The sequence below is a fragment of the Amblyraja radiata genome, chromosome 5 (assembly GCF_010909765.2).
Source record: "Amblyraja radiata isolate CabotCenter1 chromosome 5, sAmbRad1.1.pri, whole genome shotgun sequence".
Taxonomy (NCBI): Eukaryota; Metazoa; Chordata; class Chondrichthyes; order Rajiformes; family Rajidae; genus Amblyraja; species Amblyraja radiata.
Window position 1 is genome coordinate 70,380,017 of NC_045960.1, and position 22,301 is coordinate 70,402,317.

General features: G+C 43.4%; 1 protein-coding gene across 2 annotated transcripts in view; it reads right to left on the reverse strand.

Moving 5' to 3' along the window:
* Positions 1–22,301, reverse strand: part of LOC116973436 (protein LYRIC-like) — a 67,151-nt gene that overhangs the window by 3,692 nt on the left and 41,158 nt on the right. The window contains exons 7-11 of one of the 2 annotated variants that reach the window (XM_033021509.1): positions 19,041–19,139; positions 11,561–11,676; positions 6,572–6,688; positions 3,449–3,562; positions 632–770 (exon numbers count right to left, since the gene is read on the reverse strand). In XM_033021509.1, coding sequence (XP_032877400.1) covers positions 632–770; positions 3,449–3,562; positions 6,572–6,688; positions 11,561–11,676; positions 19,041–19,139 — 585 coding nt within the window. The remainder of the gene's footprint in view (positions 1–631; positions 771–3,448; positions 3,563–6,571; positions 6,689–11,560; positions 11,677–19,040; positions 19,140–22,301) is intronic. The other variant, XM_033021510.1, reaches the window with a different exon arrangement.

Sequence of the window (22,301 nt, forward strand, 5' to 3'; positions counted from 1 at the left end):
CCACCCCCCTTCCCCCTCCACCCTTCCCCAACCCTCCTTTCCCCACACCCCCCTTTCACCACAGCCCTTTCCCCACGCTCCCCCTTTCCCCACAACCACTCCCCCACAACCCCCCCCCCTCCCCCACATCCTCCCTCCTCCACACACCTCCTCCCTCCCCCACACACCCCCCCCTCCCCCCTACATCCCCCTCCCCCACACCCCCTTCCCTGAGTGGTAGAATATTGCGTTGGGGAATGGGTTGCGTTGGGGGGGGACCAGGCCTCCCGTGTGACTGGGACCCAACAGGTCCCACTTAGTCCAGAATAGAATGATGGCTTTTGCTTCAGTAAACAATTCAAAACGAAAGTGCTGATATAACATTTTTTTTTTCAAATGAAAATGGTTAACAAATTCCATCAAAATGAGGAATCATGAAAAACAGGAAATGTCAAGCAAGCACATTTAAATGGGATCGCTGTCTCACGCAAACATTGAGCGGTTTTGTTTGTAGCACGAGTGACTCACATTCCTGTGGGTATTTAAAAAATCTGACTCATTGGTATTATCAATGCTTTGTTTTATGAACACTAGAAAAATAAGATATTTAACCCTCAAGTAGTTTGTTCCTATTTTAAATCACTTTGCTTACTTTTATTGGATGATGTGCTGGCTCCACGACTGGAAGGAGCAATCTCTGTCAAGCACTGTTCCATTTCAATTCCTGATCTTTGCGACATTTCCTTCGGATCCACATCTGCCAGAAATTTATTTTGTGAACCATCTCGGAGCTATCACACAAAAACAGCATGATTAGCTCTACTACAGGAACAATGCAACAGTAACAATGATAACTTCTCTATTAATGTGCTGAGATATTGCAATGGTTTTCACAGCTACATCATCTAATAAAAGTAATTTCCATACAAGTCAGATAAGGAAATAGTTTTGTATTGTCTGCTGATTCGTATCATTTCTGTGCCCAGCCAAGGTTCGTAGCCTGGCCACTATGTTCACTAATTGGATGGATTGTTTACTCACTCCAAACAACTTGTGTTCCATTACATGGCTTCACCTCATTTAAATGCTGCCAGTTATATGCAAGAAATCCAGTGCCTCGTTAGTGCACAGTAACCATAGTTATCATGCAAAAGTTCAGTTTAGTTTACTGCCACGTGTACAGAGGTACTGTGAAAAGCTTTTTTGTTGAGTGCTAACCAGTCAGCAGCAAGACAATACATGATTACAATCGATCCATTTACAGGGTATAGATACATGATAATAGAATAGCGTTTACTGCAAGGTAAAGTCAGCAAGTCCGATCAAGGATAGTCCAGGGGGTTATCAAAGAAGTAGACAGTAGTTCAGCTGCTCTCTGGTTGTGGTAGGATGATTCAGTTGCCTGATAACAGCTGGGAAGAAACTGTCCCCGAATCTGGTGGTTTGCGTTTTCACACTTCTATACCTTTTGCCTGATGGGAGAGGGGTGAAGAGGGAGTGGCCAGGGACTTGTCCTTGATTAAGCTGTTTGCCTTGCCGAGGCTATGTGAGGTATAAATGGAGTCAATAGAATCAATTGTGCAAAGGAATCAGAGATGAGTAACAAGCCTGTAGAGCAAAGGGGCAGGATTTGAAATTAGCCTGGCGTTATCTTTGTCCTTTGGGATGCTGGTAGAGTACAGTAACTTTAGCAGAGGATTTAAGGTCCACGGTACTTGGTGTGAGACACTAGAATAGAATTAAAGCCCAGATACTCTTCAAAGTGGTTTCATGAAATGTTTTATATTGACCCCAGAATAGGTACTGAGAAAAACATTATGCAGGGATTGCCATTGTATATCTATGGCATATCTCATTATTTTAGGTAGACACAAAATGCTGGAGAAACTCAGCGGGTGAGGCAGCATCTATGGAGAGAAGGAATTGGCGACGTTTCGGGTTGAGACCCTTCTCCAGACTGACGTCAGGGGAGGGGGTAGGACAAAAAAAATTGTTTTAATTTAATTTAATTTTAATACGGTTTATCATTTAAGTGCATGAGAAATGGGCCCCTTATAAACAGGGCAGAATTCAGAAATTCAACTTCACATCAGTCCCAGTTTTGTCATTCTACACAAAACAGATCTTTATCAAAAAAGAAAGTGCTGAAGCAACTCAATGGTTAGGCATCATCTGTGGAGTATATGGACATTTCAGATCAGGATCCTTTTCCAGACTGTTGGAGTCGGGGGGGGGGGGGGGGGGGGGGGGTGGTGGAGAAGCTGGAAAAAGAGGGAGTTGTAAAAGGAAAGTGGAAGACCCAGAATGGGAGGGGTAGGAAATAAGTGTACTCGGAGGGGAATGGAGAAAGGTGACCCGGTGGTGGGAGAAATGTGTGTGCAGCAGCAGTTGGGCATTGCTTGAAATTGGAGAATTCAATTTTCATACGATAGAACTTTATTTATTCCAGGAGGGGAATTAATTAGAACCAGTAGAATTAGTTGTAGGCGACTTAAGTAGAATATAAGGTACTGTTCTTCCATTTTGTGTGTGGCATCACGGACAGTGGAGGAGGCAAAGGCCGAAAAGGTCAGGATGGGAGGGGGAAGAAGAGTTAAACTGATTAGCAACCAGGAGCTCCAGCAGGCGTTGATGGACAGAGGGCAATTGTTCGGTGAAACAGTCACCTAGTCTCACTGATGTAGTGGAGGGACATCAGGGACACCAAATGCAACAGATAATAATAATAATAATGGATGGGATTTATATAGCGCCTTTCTAATACTCAAGGCGCTTTACATCGCATTATTCATTCACTCCTCAGTCACACTCGGTGTTGGTAAGCTACTTCTGTAGCCACAGCTGCCCTGGGGCAGACTGACGGAAGCGTGGCTGCCATTCTGCGCCTACGGCCCCTCCGGCCACCACCAATCACTCATACACATTCACACACAGGCAAAGGTGGGTGAAGTGTCTTGCCCAAGGACACAACGACAGTATGCACTCCAAGCGGGATTCGAACCGGCTACCTTCCGGTTGCCAGCCGAACACTTAGCCCATTGTGCCATCTGTCGTCCCAATAAGGTAAGGTTGGAAGAGGCGCAAATGAATCTCTGTCTCACCTGGAAAGGCTACTGTGGTCTCTGGTTGGATGTCTGAGAGCAGGTGCAGGGACAACTGTTGCATCTCCTGCAGTTGTAGAGGAAAGTGCCTGGGGAGGTGGGCGGGTTATGTTGAAAGGGAAAAAAGTAGCGGAAAGAGTGATCTTTACAGAAAGCGAGGGGAGAGAAAGCAAGAGCACAAATATGGTAAACAGAGGAGAGACAATTGAGGGTTCAGAAAAGCAGGTGGGGAACCCCATTTAATGAAGAAAGAGAGCATCTCGGATGTCCAAGAGTGAAAGGCCTCATCTTGGGAACAGTGGTGGAGACAGAAAAATTGGGAGTAAGTGATTCATCCTTGCAAGAGGCAGGGTAGCAGCTTTACCAACCTTATTTGTTTCTGCCTCCATTAGAATTAAATGGACCTCCGAAGAATCAGCAGTTACTGGAAGAGTTTTTTCCGGTTCTTTATGTGATTTAGAACTGGGTTTCTCCAGTGTCACCTAGAATTGAGGAAAATAATTGTAACTTTTTATTTTGTTTTTCTTATTCTTAATTTCTTAAAAATTGAGTTATGTCAAAACTAAGGGCAACTTTCTTATTTTAAAATAATTATATTCTTGGGCCAAACATGCGCAAGTGGAACTAGTTTAGATGGGGCATCTTGCGCATGTCCATGTCCCTCTAAACCTTTTCAATACATGTACGTGTCCAAGTCTCTTTTAAATGCTTATGTACTATCTGCTTCAACTACCTCCTCTGACAGCTTGTTCCGTATACTCACTGAGAGAAAAAAGTTGCTTCTCAGGTTCTTATCTTGCCTCTCTCATCCTAAACCTATGTCCTCTGGTTCTTGATTCCGCTACCCTGGGTAAAAGACTGTGCATTCACTCTATCTATACCCTTTATGATTGTATACACCTCTATAAGATCACCTCTTAGCCTCCTGCGTTCAGAGGAGTAAAGTCCTCGCCTGCTCAACCTTTTCCTATAGCTCTGGCACTTGAGTCCTGGCAACATCTTCATAAATCTCCTCTGCACATTTTTCCAACTCAGTGACATCTTCCCATGGCAGGGTGATCAAAACAACATAAAATCAGCCATGATCATATTGAATGGCGGTGCTGGCTCGAAGGGCCGAATGGCCTACTCCTGCACCTATTTTCTATGTAAAACTCCAAATGTGTCTCACCAATGTCTTGTACAAATGTAACATAACATCCCAACTTCTACAAGGGTCTCAACCCGAAACGTCACCCATTCCTCCTCTCCAGAAAGGCTGCCTTTCCCGCTGAGTTACTCCAGCTATTTGTGTCTATCTTCTACAATCAAAACACAGTCTGGTGAAGGCCAATGCACCAAAAATATAGGTACCATCCTATCTATCTGTGACACTACTTTCAGAGAACAATGTACTTGTACTTATAGATTCCTCTGCTCTATAACACTCCAAAGGGCCCAACCATTCATTTTAAATGTCCTATTCTGGTTTGATTGCAACACCTTGCACTTATCTGCATTAAACTCCATTAGTCATTCCTCAGCCCACTTGTCCAACTGATCAAGATTCTGCTGTAATTTTTGATAACTATCTTTTCCGTGTACAATACCACCTATTTCAGTGTCAATTGCAAACTTAATAGTCATGCCTTCCACATTCACATCCAAATTGTTCATAGAAACCACAAACAGCACAGTTCCCTGAGACGCACCACTAGTCACATGCCACCAGTCCGAAAAACAACTTTCCACCACCACTGCTTCTTTTCATGTAGCCAATTCCAGTTAGTTAGCTCTCCGTAGATCTCATAGATCTAACCTTAAACATTCACTTTCCAATAATAAGTTAGGATATTAAAGGGGGGGGGGGGAGACACAAAATACAGGATTTGGGAAAAGAGTGGGGGAATGAAACAGTGGTGTCGGTTTTTCAAAGATCCAGCATCAGCATGATGAGCTGAATGATGTCCTTCCTTCTATGATTCCATTTAGGGTTACAGGAAATCTGCTGAGGCTGGGAGGAAATTAGATTTCAGGTGTTGCTGGGGATGTAAGAGGAAGACTATGTATTAGGGCACAATGAAGTCTACCATTGACTCCAATTGCCGGCTCTGAACATTTCTGGGAAACCGAGCTGAATTTGAGGCAAGTTCATTTAAATATTTTCATGGCAATTAAGAAGAATGTGAAAAACAATCCTGTGTCAAAGAATTTTTGCAGCTTTCTGTGAAGAAGTTCCTCTTAACTGTTTTATTAGTTCTGTTAGCTACTTATATCTGCACTCTAACAATGTCGGTGAATGGGTTAAAATCGATCATTACTTGATATATCAAGTACAAGGACTATTCACTTCTTGGACAGGATGAAAAACACTGAGACCAGATCTCTTTGCAAAATCTCGAGCATTTAAACAAAACGTAAATCTTTGTAACAACAGGTTATGTGATATTTGCTGACAAAAATTGGTTTGTTGGATGCAGACAAGGGGCTGATGGTGCAGAGCCACCCAGTTCTTTGACCAAAATAGGTGCGTGTGGTGGTGAAAACTATAAATATGGGATGAAGTTATGCATTCTATGTTACTAAAGACTAAGTACCACCTTGGACCGGAACAGCTTTTATTCTCTGATTGGTATCTAATCTTTGATGCTTTGCTTTCTGAGGTAATCTTAAAACATTCAATAATTCTACAAAGTGAATCTATCGCTTGTGTTCAATAATTATTACGTTGCAAGTTATAACAACTTTGAAACTATTTGAAAACTGATGGGTATGTATATGCTTTTTACATAATTTAACAAAATGAACAGAACACCAATCTTGTTGAAAGCTCCTTGACGAATTGAATTAGAAATTTTATAAACAATTAATGTTACTGTTTCCTGCTGTTTCCAAATCACAGTACATTAACTAAAAAAAATTGAAGCAATATATTGTTGGGCACTTTTATCCTTATCGGAACATGTAGAAATTTTATCCAAAATTTTTCAAAGGATAAAAATTCAGCTAAGCATCTGATACATTAGCTACCAGTGTGGTACCTTGAAGCACTCTGCTTTGTTTAAGATGTTCAGTTAGTACTCTTTGGTCTGATCCATTAAATAATCATCAAGATGCTTTCAAATTCTCAAAAAAAGTTAATTCCCATTTAATGATTAATCAACGTGATTAATGATTTATCTAAGAATAAAGTGGAGGCCATTTAAAACAGATGAGAAAAAACTTTTTCACCCAGAGAGTTGTGATTTTATGGAATTCTCTGCCACAGAAGGCAGTGGAGGCCAATTCACTGGATGAATTTAAAAGAGAGTTAGATACACTCTAGGGGCTAGCGGAATCAAGGGATATGGGGAGAAGGCAGGCACGTGTTACTGATTGGGGATGATCAGCCATGATCACAATGGATGGCGGTGCTGGCTCGAAGGGCCAAATGGCCTCCTCCCGCATCTATTTTCTATGTCTATCCATGTTAACGTAGAATTTTCATTGTTTATTTATTTCAAACCACGTACCACTTCACTTTCAACCGAATCTTCTACATGTTTTCCTTTCTTTTTTCTCTTCTTTCGTTTTGACCTCCCACTGCCAGCAGGGTTCACCTGAGATTTTTCTTCTTCCTCTTCGGACACCTAATAATAATAATAATACTTTATTGTTATTGTAAATACATACAACAAAATTTCAGGCGCATTGCCCGAGCAGAGCTCCAACGTATCAGATAAATAATAACGACAATGGAAACAACAAAACGGCAAGAAAACGTCATAATGTGCAAGTATAGTGTTGTGGCAGTACAAAATATTGGCTATGGGGGCTGTGTGTTCAGTGCAGAGTTCAGAGTGGTGATGGCCTTGGGGCAGAAACTGTTTGTTAATTTTGTGGTGTGTGATTTGATGGACCTGTAACGCCTTCCTGGGGGCAGAAGGGCAAACAAGTGATGTGCGGGATGAGATGAGTCCTTTGGTATGTGTGATGTCTTCCGCAGGCAACGAGAACTATAGATCTCTTCCAGGGCAGGCAGGTGTGTGTTGGCGATCTCCTGGGGTGTATTGATGACTCTCTGCAGAGCCTTCTTGTCAGCCGCAGAACTGTTGCCATACCATACCAGGATGCCATGTGTCGGGACACTCTCTATGGAGCAGCGGTAGAATGACACTAGCAGCTGTTGTGGCAAGTTGACTTTCCTGAGTGATCTTAGGAAGTAAAGCCGTTGTTGTGGCTTCTTTACCAGTGAGTGCGTGTTAGTTGACCACCTGAGATCTGCTGAGATGTGGGTGCCCAGGAACCTGAAACTGGAGACTCTGTCCACTCTCAGTTTATGTGCAGTGGGGGATGGTCACCCTGCTTCTTCCTGAATTCAATGATGAGTTCTTTTTTTTAATTGAGTGCTAAATTCTTCTCTGAGCACCAGCCTATTAATCTCTGTACCTCCTCCCTGTAAACTGACTCATCGCCCTCAGTGATCAGCCCCGCCACTGTCGTGTCGTCTGCAAATGTTATGATGGTGTTCATGCTGTAGGTCGGTATGCAGTCATAGGTATAGAGCGAGTAGAGGAGGGGGCTCAGCGCTCAGCCGTATGGAGCTCCTGTGCTGAGTGTCAGAGTGGGGAAGTGATGGGGTCCCATCGTGACTGACTGCGGCCGGTCCGTAAGGAAGTCCTTAATCCATAGGCAGATGTTGTGTTCGAAGTCTAGGTCGGACAGCTTGGAGACCAGTCTACTGGGTATGATTGTGTTGAATTCAGAGCTGTAATCCACAAATAGCAGTCGTGCATATGCTCCCCGTTGTTCTAGGTGGAGCAGTACGGTATGGAGGTTCAAAGGTTCATTTATTGTCACATACACCAACCGGTGTAGTGAAATTCGAGTTGCCATTGCAGCACATTATTAAGAATACAACATAACATTAAAAAGAAATTTAACATAAAACATAAAAACATCCCCCCACAATGGTTCCCACTGTGAGGGAAGGCACAAAGTCCAGTCCCCATCCCCTTGTCCACCCATAGTCGGGCCTATTGAGGCCTCCGCAGTCACTGCTACGCGGCCCGATGTTTCAGGCCCTTCTCGCCGGGTGATGGTGCTCCGGCATCAGGAAAACCCTCTCAGCGGCTTGGGATGCCTGGAACGGCCGCTTCCTTACTGGAGACCGCAGCTTCCGAAGCCGACAGGCCGCGCTGGATGGAACTCCACCACTGATGATCTCGGTGAGAGATCCTAGGTTCCCGATGTTAAAGTCAGCGCCGCCGCCCTCGGCTGGCCGCTCCACAGACCCGCAGCATCGCCATGTTATCATCAGCGGTCTCAGCGTTCTGGAGCTCCAGCGCGGCGACCCGGTCAAGGCATCGCCCGCCCCGTTCCGCGATAGCGCTGTGCCGCCGCCGAAGCCGTGGTTCTGGCCGGTCCCCTCAGGAAATGCTGCTCCAGACCCAATGGTAGGCCGCAAGGACGGGTCGAAGACGCTGCCCTGCCCTCCCCCCCCCCCCCACCCCCCACATAAAAAGACTAGTCCTCCAAAAACAAAACACTATTTAACATACTAAAAATTTAAAAAGAAGCGAAAAGACGCACAGCTGCAGGCAGGGCAACCATATCCAACTGGACAACGCCTCCTAGAGGGCAGTGGCAATGGCGTTGTCTGTTGATCTGTTTGCTCTGAGCAAGAAGCTGTTTATCTGTTTGCTCTGAGCAACAAGGTAATAAACTGAGCAAGGTAATAACTGAGCAAAGGTAATAAATGGAAGGCATGAGATTTCATTTTTAATCACTGACCCCGAGTTCACTGCATTGGGGATATTGTTCCATGTTCGAAGTCCTAAACCCAAAAGATATTTGGCTGGCACTTCAGTGCACTATTGAGCTATGACGCACTATCAACTGTGTTATCATTTGGCTGAGACATTAAACATTAAATCAGTGCCCAAATGCTCTTTTAGAGGAATGTAATGAAGATATTGTAGGAGCTTTCAAAGCAGAACAAGGATGGTGTCTCACATGCCATTTCAGGCTTGTTTATGGGCACAACATGAATACAAATAGTTATTGGGAAAGGTACATTATAAAACAAATAAAAACATCTTTAAAAGAGTAGTAGGTACACAAAATTGCTGGAGAAACTCAGCGTGTGCAGCAGCATCTATGGAGCGAAGGAAATAGGCGACGTTTCGGGCCGAAACCCTTCTTCAGACTGATGGGGGGTGGGGGGGGGGAGAAGGAAGGAAAAGGGGAGGAGGAGGAGCCCGAGGGCGGGCGGATGGGAGGGTGGGAGGAGACAGCTAGAGGGTTGAGGAAGGGGAGGAGACAGCAAGGACTAGCAAAATTGGGAGAATTCAATGTTAATGCCATCCGGACGCAAGGTCCCCAGACGGAATATGAGGTGCTGTTCCTCCAATTTCCGCTGTTGCTCACTCTGGCAATGGAGGAGACCCAGGACAGAGAGGTCGGATTGGGAATGGGAGGGGGAGTTGAAGTGCTGAGCCACCGGGAGGTCAGGTTGGTTATTGCGGACTGAGCGGAGGTGTTCGGCGAAACGATCGCCCAACCTCCGCTTAGTCTCCCCGATGTAAATCAGCTGACATCTAGAGCAGCGGATGCAGTAGATGAGGTTGGAGGAGATACAGGTGAACCTTTGTCGCACCTGGAACGACTGCTTGGGTCCTTGAATGGAGTCGAGGGGAGGAGGTGAAGGGACAGGTGTTGCATTTCTTGCGGTTGCAACGGAAAGTGCCCGGGGAGGGGGTGGTGCGGGAGGGAAGGGAAGAATTGACGAGGGGGTTGCGGAGGGAGCGGTCTTTGCGGAAGGCAGACATGGGGGGAGATGGGAAGATGTGGCGAGTGGTGGGGTCACGTTGGAGGTGGCGGAAATGGCGGAGGATTATGTGTTGTATTTGCCGGCTGGTGGGGTGAAAGGTGAGGACCAGAGGGACTCTGCCCTTGTTGCGAGTGCGGGGATGGGGAGAGAGAGCAGTGTTACGGGGTATGGATGAGACCCTGGTGTGAGCTTCATCTATGGTGGCGGAGGGGAATCCCCGTTCCCTGAAGAACGAGGACATTTCCGATGCCCTGGTATGGAACACCTCATCCTGGGTGATAAAAAAAAGCCTACTTTTAAAAGAGTAGTGATGTGTCTTCTTTAAAATAGTAGTAGTGACCTGTCTGAAGAAGGGTCACTACCTGAAACGTCACCCATTCCTTCTATCGAGAGATGCTGCCTGTTCCGCTGAGTTACTCCAGCATTTGTGCCTATCTTCAGTGTAAACCAGCATCTCCAGTTCCTTCCTCAGCCATTCCTACTAGTCGGATCTTGGACAATAGCCCTGTACTTACTTCAAATCCTCAGTTTGAGGCTTTTTAAATGTAATGAATGTTGGTGCTTCCACCAATCCTTCACGCAATGAGTGCCAGACCCTCATTACACATTGGATGATTTTGTTTTCTCAAATTCCCCTCCAATCTTTCTACTTAGCTTAACTCTAACAGATCCCCTCACCCTCTGCGCCCACACCAACCATTTGATTCTCTACTGAGGGAACAGAGTCCTTCCTGATTATGCTGTCTAAGTCTCTCGTAATTTGATATACTTTTGTCAAGTCCCGACTTAGCTATTCCTCCAAAAAACCAACCCCAGCCTAGCCAACCTCTTCTCAAAAATAATATTCTCCAGCACCTGCAAAAGCACTGTATATCTGCTCTGCATGTTGTCAGATATTGGCATGCCCTTTCAGTAATGTGGTGACCTGACCTGTAGGTATTCAATACACTATTTGTATGTTCACAAGTGCTTAATAGTTCCAGTGTTACTTCTTATGGTCTGTGCCTCAGCCAATAAATGGCTTAATCTTCTACATATTAATAACACACTTTGTCCACAGGGATCTTATGAGCTTCTTTCCTCTGTATGCATCCGTATAATACTATTTATTATGCAATTCCACATCTTGTCCACTTTCCGTTCAAATATGACTTTTTTGACCATTAATATTTTCTTTCCAATAATTCATCTACAACTAATGTTAAGGCTGGGTGGCTTTGTCTACTACTGTCTGATGAAGGGTCCCATTCCGAAATGTCACCCATCCATTTTCTCAAGTGGTGCTGCCTGACCCGCTGAGTTACCCCAGCATTTTGTGTCTATCTTTGGTATAAACCAGCATCTGCAGTGCCTTTTTATTACATCCCCCACTGCAACTGTTTTCTCCACCAGTTTCATTCACCTAAAGTAAATTTGTTGTTACCCATCTTTTGTTGGGCTTGCAACATGAAAACTAAATTCAATGTATTTTAAGAATTCTGTGCCCTCTAATCCTTTGCATATCCCTTGTGTCCTTGTCACTGATGAAGTAGTTCACATCCCCAATCAAAACCAATCAATTTTGTTTGTATTGTTCATGAAATTGCCTAGATTTTTGAATCAGGACAGACTTCTGGACAACCACGAAAAATGAAGAATTCCTAGTCTTTTTATTGGTATTTCTGTATAGGTGCTATCTTTTCATCATTACCTTCAGTTTCTCTTTCTCAGCTTCTTGAGCTATTAAGATTTTGTCTCCAGTCCAGTTGCCCCATTCCTCTGTTGGTGGACTCCAATCTGAGTTAAGGTCAACTGCAAAGGGGTCGTCTATAAACAATGATATTCAGATTATTATTTTAATCATTCTTGGATACTATATAATGGATCGGTTTAGTTTACAGATACAGCTTGGAAACACGCACTTCGGCCCACTGAGTCAACGCCAACCAACAATCACCCGTACACTAGTTCCATCCGACACACCAGAGACAATTTATAGAAGCCAATTAAACCTACAGACATGCATGTCTTTGGAATATGGGAGGAAACCGGAGCGGAGCAAACTCATGCGGTCACAGGAAGAACGCACAAATTCCGTGCAGACATCACCTGTAGTCAGGATTGAACAGTGTCTCTGGCGCTATAAGGCAGTAATTCTATTGCTGTGCTAAAGGCAGATCTGAAAATATTAGAGTACTAGTAAAGGTGTCCAGTTCAGGAAGAAACTTCCTATCAATTTTTAAATTTCAGTACCCTCAACTTTAGAAAATTTACTTCTGGAAGCCTTTGTTTTGTCTTGGTAGAGCAGGCAACCTATTGCCACCCAATGCCTGCCTGGTTTGGTCATTTAAGGAAAGGTTAGAATGGGACCCAATGGCCAACCCCCTATTTCATTTTGTGAAGAAACTTTTAATTAATTGTAATTTTTCAAGATTTGACGACTAAATTTAATTGCCCTATTCAAAGCTTTGGTTTCTTGCAAATCTAACATGGGAAACGGTGATAGTCCACTGCATAATAAAAACCAATAAACAGGGTTTCCTCATCTTTTGTTTGTTTGGACAGCTCTCTGCTAGTGTTAATCTATTTTCTGTGGCAAACTATAATTTCCTATCTTTGTGTCTAAAGATTTGGAACTTCTGCAATTTCCTTTCCTTTGTGATTTCCTTTGCGTGTGTCGAAAAGAGATGGACTATAAAAATAGGAAGTCTTACTACATCCGACCAGGATGCAGAGAAGATCATATCTGAAGTACTGAGTACAGTTTTGATCTCCCAATTTAGCAAGATATACTTTCATTAGAGGGAGCTCAGAGAAGTTTCATTGGGTTGACTTTTGAGGAAAAATGAAAAGTGTATCGCTGCTGCAGGATAGCCCTTAACTGCAGTTATCAGATACCAGTTGCTTTCTCTCCAAATTGAGAGCTACCTTTTGCTGTGCATTTCTCTACTTTAAACCAAGAGCACATTATTGCCCAATTCAATTTGTCTATAACCTTTACCTTGAAAGTAAAAATAAATTTAACCTTAACAAATGGGGTTATGTAGAAAGAATATGGACATATGGACGGTTAATATGGACATCATTTTAATTTTGTGTAGTTGGAAAACTGAAGGTGATGGATTAAACTCTGTCTGATTTTCCATCAATGTCTATTAAATATTTGATGCAATTTGTCTGGTTTACCAAGTAAAATGAGAGTGAAGAATTAACGAGTGCAAACGGAGGGTTAATCAGATGGTGCAGACATGTACCATACAGTAGCTGTAGACTGAATAAACTCTTACAAGAGATTGTTTCGGTGGTGTTGATTTCAACTTTGATTTCAACTGCATTTGAACAAATAACTATAAATGGTTTTCTTCCAAAGATCTTTCAATATTTTAGTGTCAAGATCACTAGAATTAGCGCAGAAAACTACGACAGAATTTTCCTTCTAATGATTTATTATTAATAAGAGGACGCACACATTTTGAGTCGTTACAGGCTTGAATGGCTGACTCTGTTGTGGAGCAAAATAAAATCACATGGTGTTCTCAGGTATTTATTTGACGAAATCGTTCACCTGAAGAAGGAATTTAATGCAGGTTAACCTTTCAAGATATGCTGTCTGACCATTTTACTACTTATTTTAAGATTGTGAACCCCAGATTCCAGATGCAACAGAGATGATTTCTATTATTCCACCAGATTTAATTTAAACAGTAAAAAAAAATCAACAATGTTCTTCTTGAGAACAGAGCCTATTTCACGCCGGTTGTGATGTAGAGCTTACTGTTGCAATTCAAGTTTATCCAAGTGGAATTGTGAGCTAAGTAAACACTTACATTAAACAATTACAATTACCAGAGAAGGAGTCTGGTGGAAGCAGCTGATTGGGTGCAACCCCGGGTTTACATTTTTACATTTCTGCCTTCAGGTTAAGGATTCTGGGAGTTGAGTGTACAGTATTTATTAGTATTTATTAGTAAAGTTTAAAGGATAAAGTTTTGTGTTTTTTAATATTTAATATAGAGTTAATTTGGGAGTAAGATATGTCAGTGGAGATTGGCCCCGTGGTTTGCTCAGCCTGCAACATGTGGGAGATCAGGGATATGGTCGGTGTCCCTGGTGACTACGTTTGCAGGAAGTGTGTACAGCTGCAGCTCCTGGCAGACCGCATTGAACGATTGGAACTGCGGCTAGATTCATACTGGAGCATCCACGATGCTGAGAAAGTCGTGGATAGCACGTACAGCGAGTTGGTCACACCGCAGGTAAAAGGTAAGAGGACAGAAAGGGAACGGGTGGCCAATAGCCAGCAAAGCAGTAGGCAGGTAGTGCAGGAGTCCCCTGCGGTCATCTCCCTCCTAAACAGGTATACCATTTTGGATACTGTTGAGGGAGATGGCTCATCAGGGGAATGCAGCAGCAGCCAAGTTCATGGCACCATGGGTGGCTCTGCGGCACATGAGGGGGGGGGGGGAAAGAGTGGAAGGGCAATAGTAATAGGGGATTCAATTGTCAGGGGAATAGATAGGCGTTTCTGCTGCCGCAAACGAGACTCCAGGATGGTATGTTGCCTCCCTGGTGCAAGGGTCAGGGATGTCACTGAACGGCTGCAGAACATTCTGGAGGGGGAGGGTGAACAGCCAGTTGTCGTGGTGCATATTGGCACCAACGATATAGGTTAAAAAAAGGGATGAGGTCCTACAAGATGCATTTTGGGAGTTAGGAGATAAACTTAAAAGTAGGACCTCAAAGGTAATAATCTCTGGATTACTACCAGTACCACGGGCCAGTCAGAGTAGAAATAGGAGGATATTACAGATGAATACGTGGCTTGAAAAATGGTGCAAGGGGGAGGGATTCAAATTTTTAGGGCATTGGAACCAGTTCTGGGGGAGGTGGGACCAGTACAAACAGGACGGTCTGCACCTGGGCTGGAATGGAACCAATGTCCTTGGGGGAGTGTTTGCTAGTGCTGTCAGGGGGGATTTAAACTAATGTGGCAGGGGGATGGGTACAAGAGCAGAGAGGCAGGGAGGTGTAAAATGAGGGTAGAAGCAATAGGTAGCAAGGTGAAAAGTAAAAGTGGCAGGCAGACAAAACCAGGGCAAAAATCAAAAAGGGCCACTTTTCAACATAATTGTATAAGGGGTAAGAGCGTTGTAAAAACAAGCCAGAAGGCTTTGTGTCTCAATGCAAGGAGCATTCGTAATAAGGTGGATGAGTTGAACGTGCAGATAGCCATTAATGATTATGATATAGTTGGGATCACGGAGACATGGCCCCAGGGTGACCAAGGCTGGGAGCTGAACATCCAGGGATATTCAATATTCAGGAGGGATAGAGAGAAAGGAAAAGGAGGTGGGGTAGCGTTGCTGGTTAGAGAGGAGATTAACGCAATGGAAAGGAAGGACATTAGTTTGGAGGATGTGGAATCGGTATGGGTAGAGCTGCGAAACACTAAGGGGCAGAAAACGCTGGTGGGTGTTGTGTATAGGTCACCTAACAGTAGTAGTGAAGTTGGAGATGGTATCAAACAGGAAATTAGAAATGCGTGCGAGATAGGCAAAACAGTTATAATGGGTGACTTCAATCTACATATAGATTGGGTGAATCAAATTGGCAGGGGTGCTGAGGAAGAGGATTTCTTGGAATGTATGCGGGATAGTTATCTAAATCAACATGTAGAGGAACCAACGAGAGAGCAGGCTATTTTAGACTGGGTATTGAGTAATGAGGAAGGGTTAGTTAGCAGTCTTGTTGTACGTGCCCCCTTGGGCAAGAGTGACCATAATATGGTTGAGTTCTTCATTAGGATGGAATGTGACATTGTTAATTCAGAAACAATGGTTCTGAACTTAAAGAAAGGTAACTTTGAGGGTATGAGACGTGAATTGGCCAAGATTGACTGGCAATTAATTCTAAAAGGGTTGACGGTGGATATGCAATGGAAGACATTTAAAGATTGCATGGATGAACTACAAAAATTGTTCATCCCAGTTTGGCAAAAGAATAAATCAGGGAAGGTAGTGCATCCGTGGATAACAAGGGAAATCAGGGATAGTATCAAAGCGAAGGATGATGCGTACAAATTAGCCAGAAAAAGCAGCATACCAGAGGACTGGGAGAAATTCAGAGACCAGCAGAGGAGGACAAAGGGCTTAATTAGGAAAGGAAAAATAGATTATGAAAGAAAACTGGCAGGGAACATAAAAACTAACTGCAAAAGTTTTTATAGATATGTGAAAAGAAAGAGATTAGTTAAAACAAATGTAGGTCCCTTGCAGTCAGAAACAGGTGAGTTAATCATGGGGAACAAGGACCAATTGAATAACTACTTTGGTTCCGTCTTCACTAAGGAAGACATAAATAATCTGCCGGAAATAGCAGGGGACCGCAGGTCAAAGGAGTTGGAGGAATTGAGTGAAATCCAGGTTAGTCGGGAAGTGGTGTTGGGTAAATTGAATGGATTAAAGGCCGATAAATCCCCAGGGTAAGATAGGCTGCATCCCAGAGTACTTAAGGAAGTAGCTTCAGAAATAGTGGATGCATTAGTAATAATCTTTCAAAACTCTTTAGATTCTGGAGTAGTTCCTGAGGATTGGCGGGTAGCAAACGTAATCCCACTTTTTAAGAAGGGAGGGAGAGAGAAAACGGGGAATTACAGACCAGTTAGTCTAACATCGGTAGTGGGGAAACTGCTAGTGTCAGTTATTAAAGATGGGATAGCAGCACATTTGGAAAGTGGTGAAATCATTGGACAAAGTCAGCATGGATTTACGAAAGGTAAATCATGTCTGACGAATCTTATAGAATTTTTCGAGGATGTAACTAGTAGCGTGGATAGGGGAGAACCAGTGGATGTGGTGTATCTGGACATCCAGAAGGCTTTCGACAAGGTCCCACATAAGAAATTAGTATACAAACTTAAAGCACACGGCATTGGGGGTTTAGTATTGATGTGGATAGAGAACTGGCTGGCAAACAGGAAGCAAAGAGTAGGAGTAAACGGGTCCTTTTCACAATGGCAGGCAGTGACTAGTGGGGTACCGCAAGACTCAGTGCTGGGACCCCAGCTATTTACAATATATATTAATGATTTGGACGAGGGAATTGAATGCAACATCTCCAAGTTTGCGGATGACACGAAGCTGGGGGGCAGTGTTAGCTGTGAGGAGGATGCTAGGAGGCTGCAAGGTGACTTGAATAGGCTGGCTGAGTGGGCAAATGCATGGCAGATGCAGTATAATGTGGATAAATGTGAGGTTATCCACTTTGGAGGCAAAAACAGGAAAGTAGACTATTATCTGAATGGTGGCCGATTAGGAAAAGGGGAGATGCAACGAGACCTGGGTGTCATGGTACACCAGTCATTGAAAGTAGGCATGCAGGTGCAGCAGGCAGTGAAGAAAGCCAATGGTATGTTAGCATTCATAGCAAAAGGATTTGAGTATAGGAGCAGGGAGGTTCTACTGCAGTTGTACAGGGTCTTGGTGAGACCACACCTGGAGTATTGCGTACAGTTTTGGTCTCCTAATCTGAGGAAAGACATTCTTGCCGTAGAGGGAGTACAGAGAAGGTTCACCAGACTGATTCCTGGGATGTCAGGACTTTCATATGAAGAAAGACTGGATAGACTCGGCTTCTACTCGATAGAATTTAGAAGATTGAGGGAGGATCTTATAGAAACTTACAAAATTCTTAAGGGGTTGGACAGGCTAGACGCAGGAAGATTGTTCCCGATGTTGGGGAAGTCCAGAACTAGGGGTCACAGTTTGAGGATAAGGGGGAAATCTTTTAGGACCGAGTTGAGAAAAACATTTTTCACACAGAGAGTGGTGAATCTCTGGAATTCTCTGCCACAGAAGGTAGTTGAGGCCAGTTCATTGGCTATATTTAAGAGGGAGTTAGATGTGGCCTTTGTGGCTAAAGGGATCAGGGGGTATGAAGAGAAGGCAGGTACAGGATACTGAATTGGATGATCAGCCATGATCATATTGAATGGCGGTACAGGCTCGAAGGGCCTACTCCTGCACCTATTTTCTATGTTTCTATGTTTAATCTCAGAGTAAAAGAATGGAGGAGAAATGTCTTTAGCTAGAGGGTGATGAATCTGTAGAATTTGTTGCTACAGGTGGCTATAGGGGCTAAATCTCATGGTGGAGATTAATAGGTTCTTGATTAGTGATGATGTGAAAGGTTACGGGGAGAAGGCAGGAGAATAGGGTTGAGAGAGAAAATAGATCAGCCATGATTGAATGGTGGAGCAGGCTCAATGGGCTGAATGGCCTAATTCTGCTCCTATGTCTTATGGACATGAATGGCACACAACTTCTACAGATGTATGGTAGAGAGCATACTGACTGGTTGGATCAATGCCAGAAAACAAAGGAGGCTGCAGAAAATGGTAGACCTTTCCTGGTTCATTGCAGGTGCTGATCTCCATTCCATCCAAAGGAGGTGCTACGTCAAAAAGACAGGGAATATCATCAAAGACCCACATTACCCTGGCCAAGCTCTCAACGCGCTACTGCCATAGGGAAGAAAATACAAAGCCTGAAAACAATTACCTTGAAGTTCACATACAGCTTCTTCCCAGCGACCATCAGGCTTTAGAAAACTGATCACAACCCAAACTTAGTAACTATCATCTAATGTGGACTTGGTGGGGGGATGTTTTTATGTTAAAGCTATTTATTATTGTTATGTTTGTATTCTTTTTTATGTGCTGCATTGGCAAAAAGAATTTCACTACATCTAGATGTATGTGACAATAAATCAACCTTTGACCTTTGACTTGGTTGCACTTCGGGATTGCACTATAATGGTCTGGTTACCTAGTATTATAGATTGTTAATTTACTTTTGATTATTGTAATTTATTTGTGTCATTCGGTTAATAGGCCTATAAAGCTGCAGCAAGTATGAATGTCTTTGTTCCGTTGCCAGTACATAAGACATTTATACGCTCTTGACTCTTAAATATGAAAGGTGTTAACTTTTTCACTGACTATGTAATTGGCATTGTCATTCAGTGTTGTTGAGACCAACCGCAATGTGTGAGGGCCCTTTATCAAGAAGATTGTGGCAGCTCAAAAAAAGGCAGCTCATAACCAACTTCTCAAGGATAATTTGTCCAGATGTCAAAAATAAACATTAAAAAATATACAGAAAGGAAGGGTTTAAATAATGAGACAACCTTACCTAGTCCGAGCCAAGCTTCATCAATTACAGGAGATGAAAGTGAGGTACTCAAGTGACATCTGGCTGGACTATCTTGAGATGATATATTGTCGTAGGTAACTGAAGATATAAAGCACAATTTTGTCAAAACAATTCATGATGCCCTTAAAAAGTGATAAGTTTGTAACATTACTCAAAAACAAAAAATAATATTATTCTACATAACCAGACTTACGAGTCAGTCATACAGCTTGGAAAAATAGGCCCTTCGGCCCAACTTGCCCACACCAACCAACATGTCCCATCTACACCAGTCCTACCTGCCTGCATTTGGCCCAAATCCCTTTAAACCTATCCTATCCATGTACCTGTGTAAATGTTTCTTAAACATAGCGATTGTAACCGACTCAACTTCCTCTTCCGGCAACTCATTCTACACACCCACCACCCTTTGTGTAAAAAAGTTATCCCTCAGGTTCCTATTAAATCTTTCCCCCCTCCCCTTAAACCTTTGTCCTCTGGTTCTTGATTCTACGACAACCTGATGGCGTGCGACTTCAGGTTTCTGTATCTCCTGCCCAATGGTGGCCGCCCGCAAGAAGAGGGCACAGCACAAATAGTGAAGATCCTTGATGACAGATGCTGCCTCGTTTGAGTCATATAGATGCTTTTGATGGCGGGCAGGCCATGCCTGTGATGGACTGGGCCAAGATGCAACATGCCAGGATATTTTCTCCTGATAGAGTATTTGGTAAAATGCTGAATCTCTTTAAAGTTTAAGAAAGTAGAAGACTAGCGTGCTTTTTTCATGATTACATCTACATGCTGGGCCCAGGAATGTCATCCGCGATGATAAAGCCCTGGAATTTGAAGCTACTAACTCTCTCTACCGCCAATCTGCCAATGAAAACTGGGGTGTCCTGTGAGTACAAGCCCAGAGCCGTTAAACACTCATCATATATGGATCCACTCATTCCTAGAATCATTCTCATACAGTAAATCTCCTCTCTCCAACACCAGCATATCTCTCCACAGATATGGGTCCAAAACGGCTTATAATACTCCAAATGCGGTCTGATCCGTGCCTTATAAAGCCTCAAGATTACATCCCTGTTTATATATTCTGGTCCTCTCGAAATGATTGCTAACATTGCATTTGCCTTCCTTACTGCCAATCCAACCTGCAAATTAACTTTTTGGGAATCCTGCACCAGCAATCCAAAGTCCCTTTGCATCTCTGATTTCTGAATCCACTCCCCATTTAGAAAATAGCCTAGGCCTTTATTCCTTCATGACCGCACACTTTGCTATGCAGTATTCCATTTGCCACTTCTTTGTCCACTTTCCCAACCTGTCCAAGTCATTCTGGAGACCCCCTGCCTCCTCTACATGCCTGCCCCTCCACCATATTTATACCATTGACAAACCTGGCCACAAAGCAATAATTTCCATCGTCCAGATCATTGATATACAATGAGAAAAAGTAGCAAACCCAACACCAACCCCTGCAGAACACAGCAGCTAGTCTCTTGCAACAAACCAGAACCCTCTCCCCTTATTCCCAAGGCTTTGCCTTCTGCCAATCTTCGATCCATTGTACAGGTGCACAGTAGAGAGCATGCTGACCGGTTGCATCATGGCTTGGTTCGGCAACTTGAGCGCCCTGGAAAGGAAAAGACTACAAAAAGTAGTAAACACTGCCCAGTCCATCATCGGCTCTGACCTTCCTTCCATCGAGGGGATTTATTGCAGTCGCTGCCTCAAAAAGGCTGGCAGTATCATCAAAGACCCACACCATCCTGGCCACACACTCATCTCCCTGCTACCTTCAGGTAGAAGGCACAGGAGCCTGAAGACTGCAACAACCAGGTTCAGGAATAACTACTTCCCCACAGCCATCAGACTATTAAACCTGGCTCGGACAAAACTTTGATTATTAATAACCCATTATCTGTTATTTGCACTTTATCATTTTATTTATTCATGTGTGTATATATTTATATTACGGTATATGGACACACTGATCTGTTTTGTAGTAAATGCCTACTATGTTCTGTTGTGCTGAAGCAAAGCAAGAATTTCATTGTCCTATCAGGGGCACATGATAATAAACTCACTTGAACTTGAACTATCTTCCCTCTAATACCCATTGCCTCTCATCTTGTTTAGCAGCCTCACGTGCAGCACTTTATCAAAGGCCTTCTGAAAATTCAAGTAAACAACACTACTGACTCTCCTTTGTCTATATTGCTATTTACCTCCTCAAAGAATTCTAACAGAGTTGCTTGGCGAATTCCCCTTCACTAAACAATGCTGACTGGCCTATTTTATCATGTGATTCTAATTACTCAGAAACCTTATCCTTAATAATGGACTATAAATAAATCTTAACAACCACTGAAGTCAGGCTAACCAGTTTCCCCGCATTTGCCTCTCCCTTTCTTGAACAGTGGAGTAACATTTGCAATTTTCCAGTCCTCTGGAACCACTCCTGACTCCAGTCATTCTTGAATGGTCACTGCAAATGACACCACTATCTCTAAAACTACTTCTTTCACAACCCTGGGGTGTAGTTCATAAGGTCCAGGTGATTTATCCACCTTCAGACCTTTCAGCTTCCTCAGTACCTTCTCCTTAGTAATAACAACTCCACCAACTTCTGCCACCTGACTCTCTTGAATTTTTGGTATGTTGTTGGTGTCTTCCACTGTGAAGACGCAAAAAACATATTTAATTTGTCTGCCATTTCTTTATTCCCATTACTACTTCTCCAGTGTCATTTTCCAGCAGTCCAATCTCCACTCTCACCTCTTTTTAACTCTTTAAATATTTGAAGAAACTTTCCGTATCTCCTTTACATTATTGGCCAGCTTATCTTCATATTCCATCTATCCTTCCCTTATTAGTTGCTTTCTGTTGGTTTTCAAGAGCTTCCCAATGCTCTAGCTTCCCAATCATCTTTGCAATAATATAAGCCTTCTCTTTTACTTTTATACTGTCTATGACTTCCTTTCTCAGCCACGGTCGCCTCATTCTCCCTTTAGAATTTTTCTTCCTCTTTGGGATGAAAAGATCCTGTGTCTTCTGAATTACTCTCAGAAACTCCTGGTATTGCTGCTCCAACATCATTCCTGCTGGGGTCCCTTTCCAATCAAATTTAGCCAGTTCCTCCCTCGTGTTTTTGTAGTCCCTCAAGCGCATTTCCTCTGGGTCCCGTAGTTCTGCTCTTGCTCTCCACCCACCCACAGTGGTCCTTCCAGGTGAGACAGGTGTGCAGGTGCA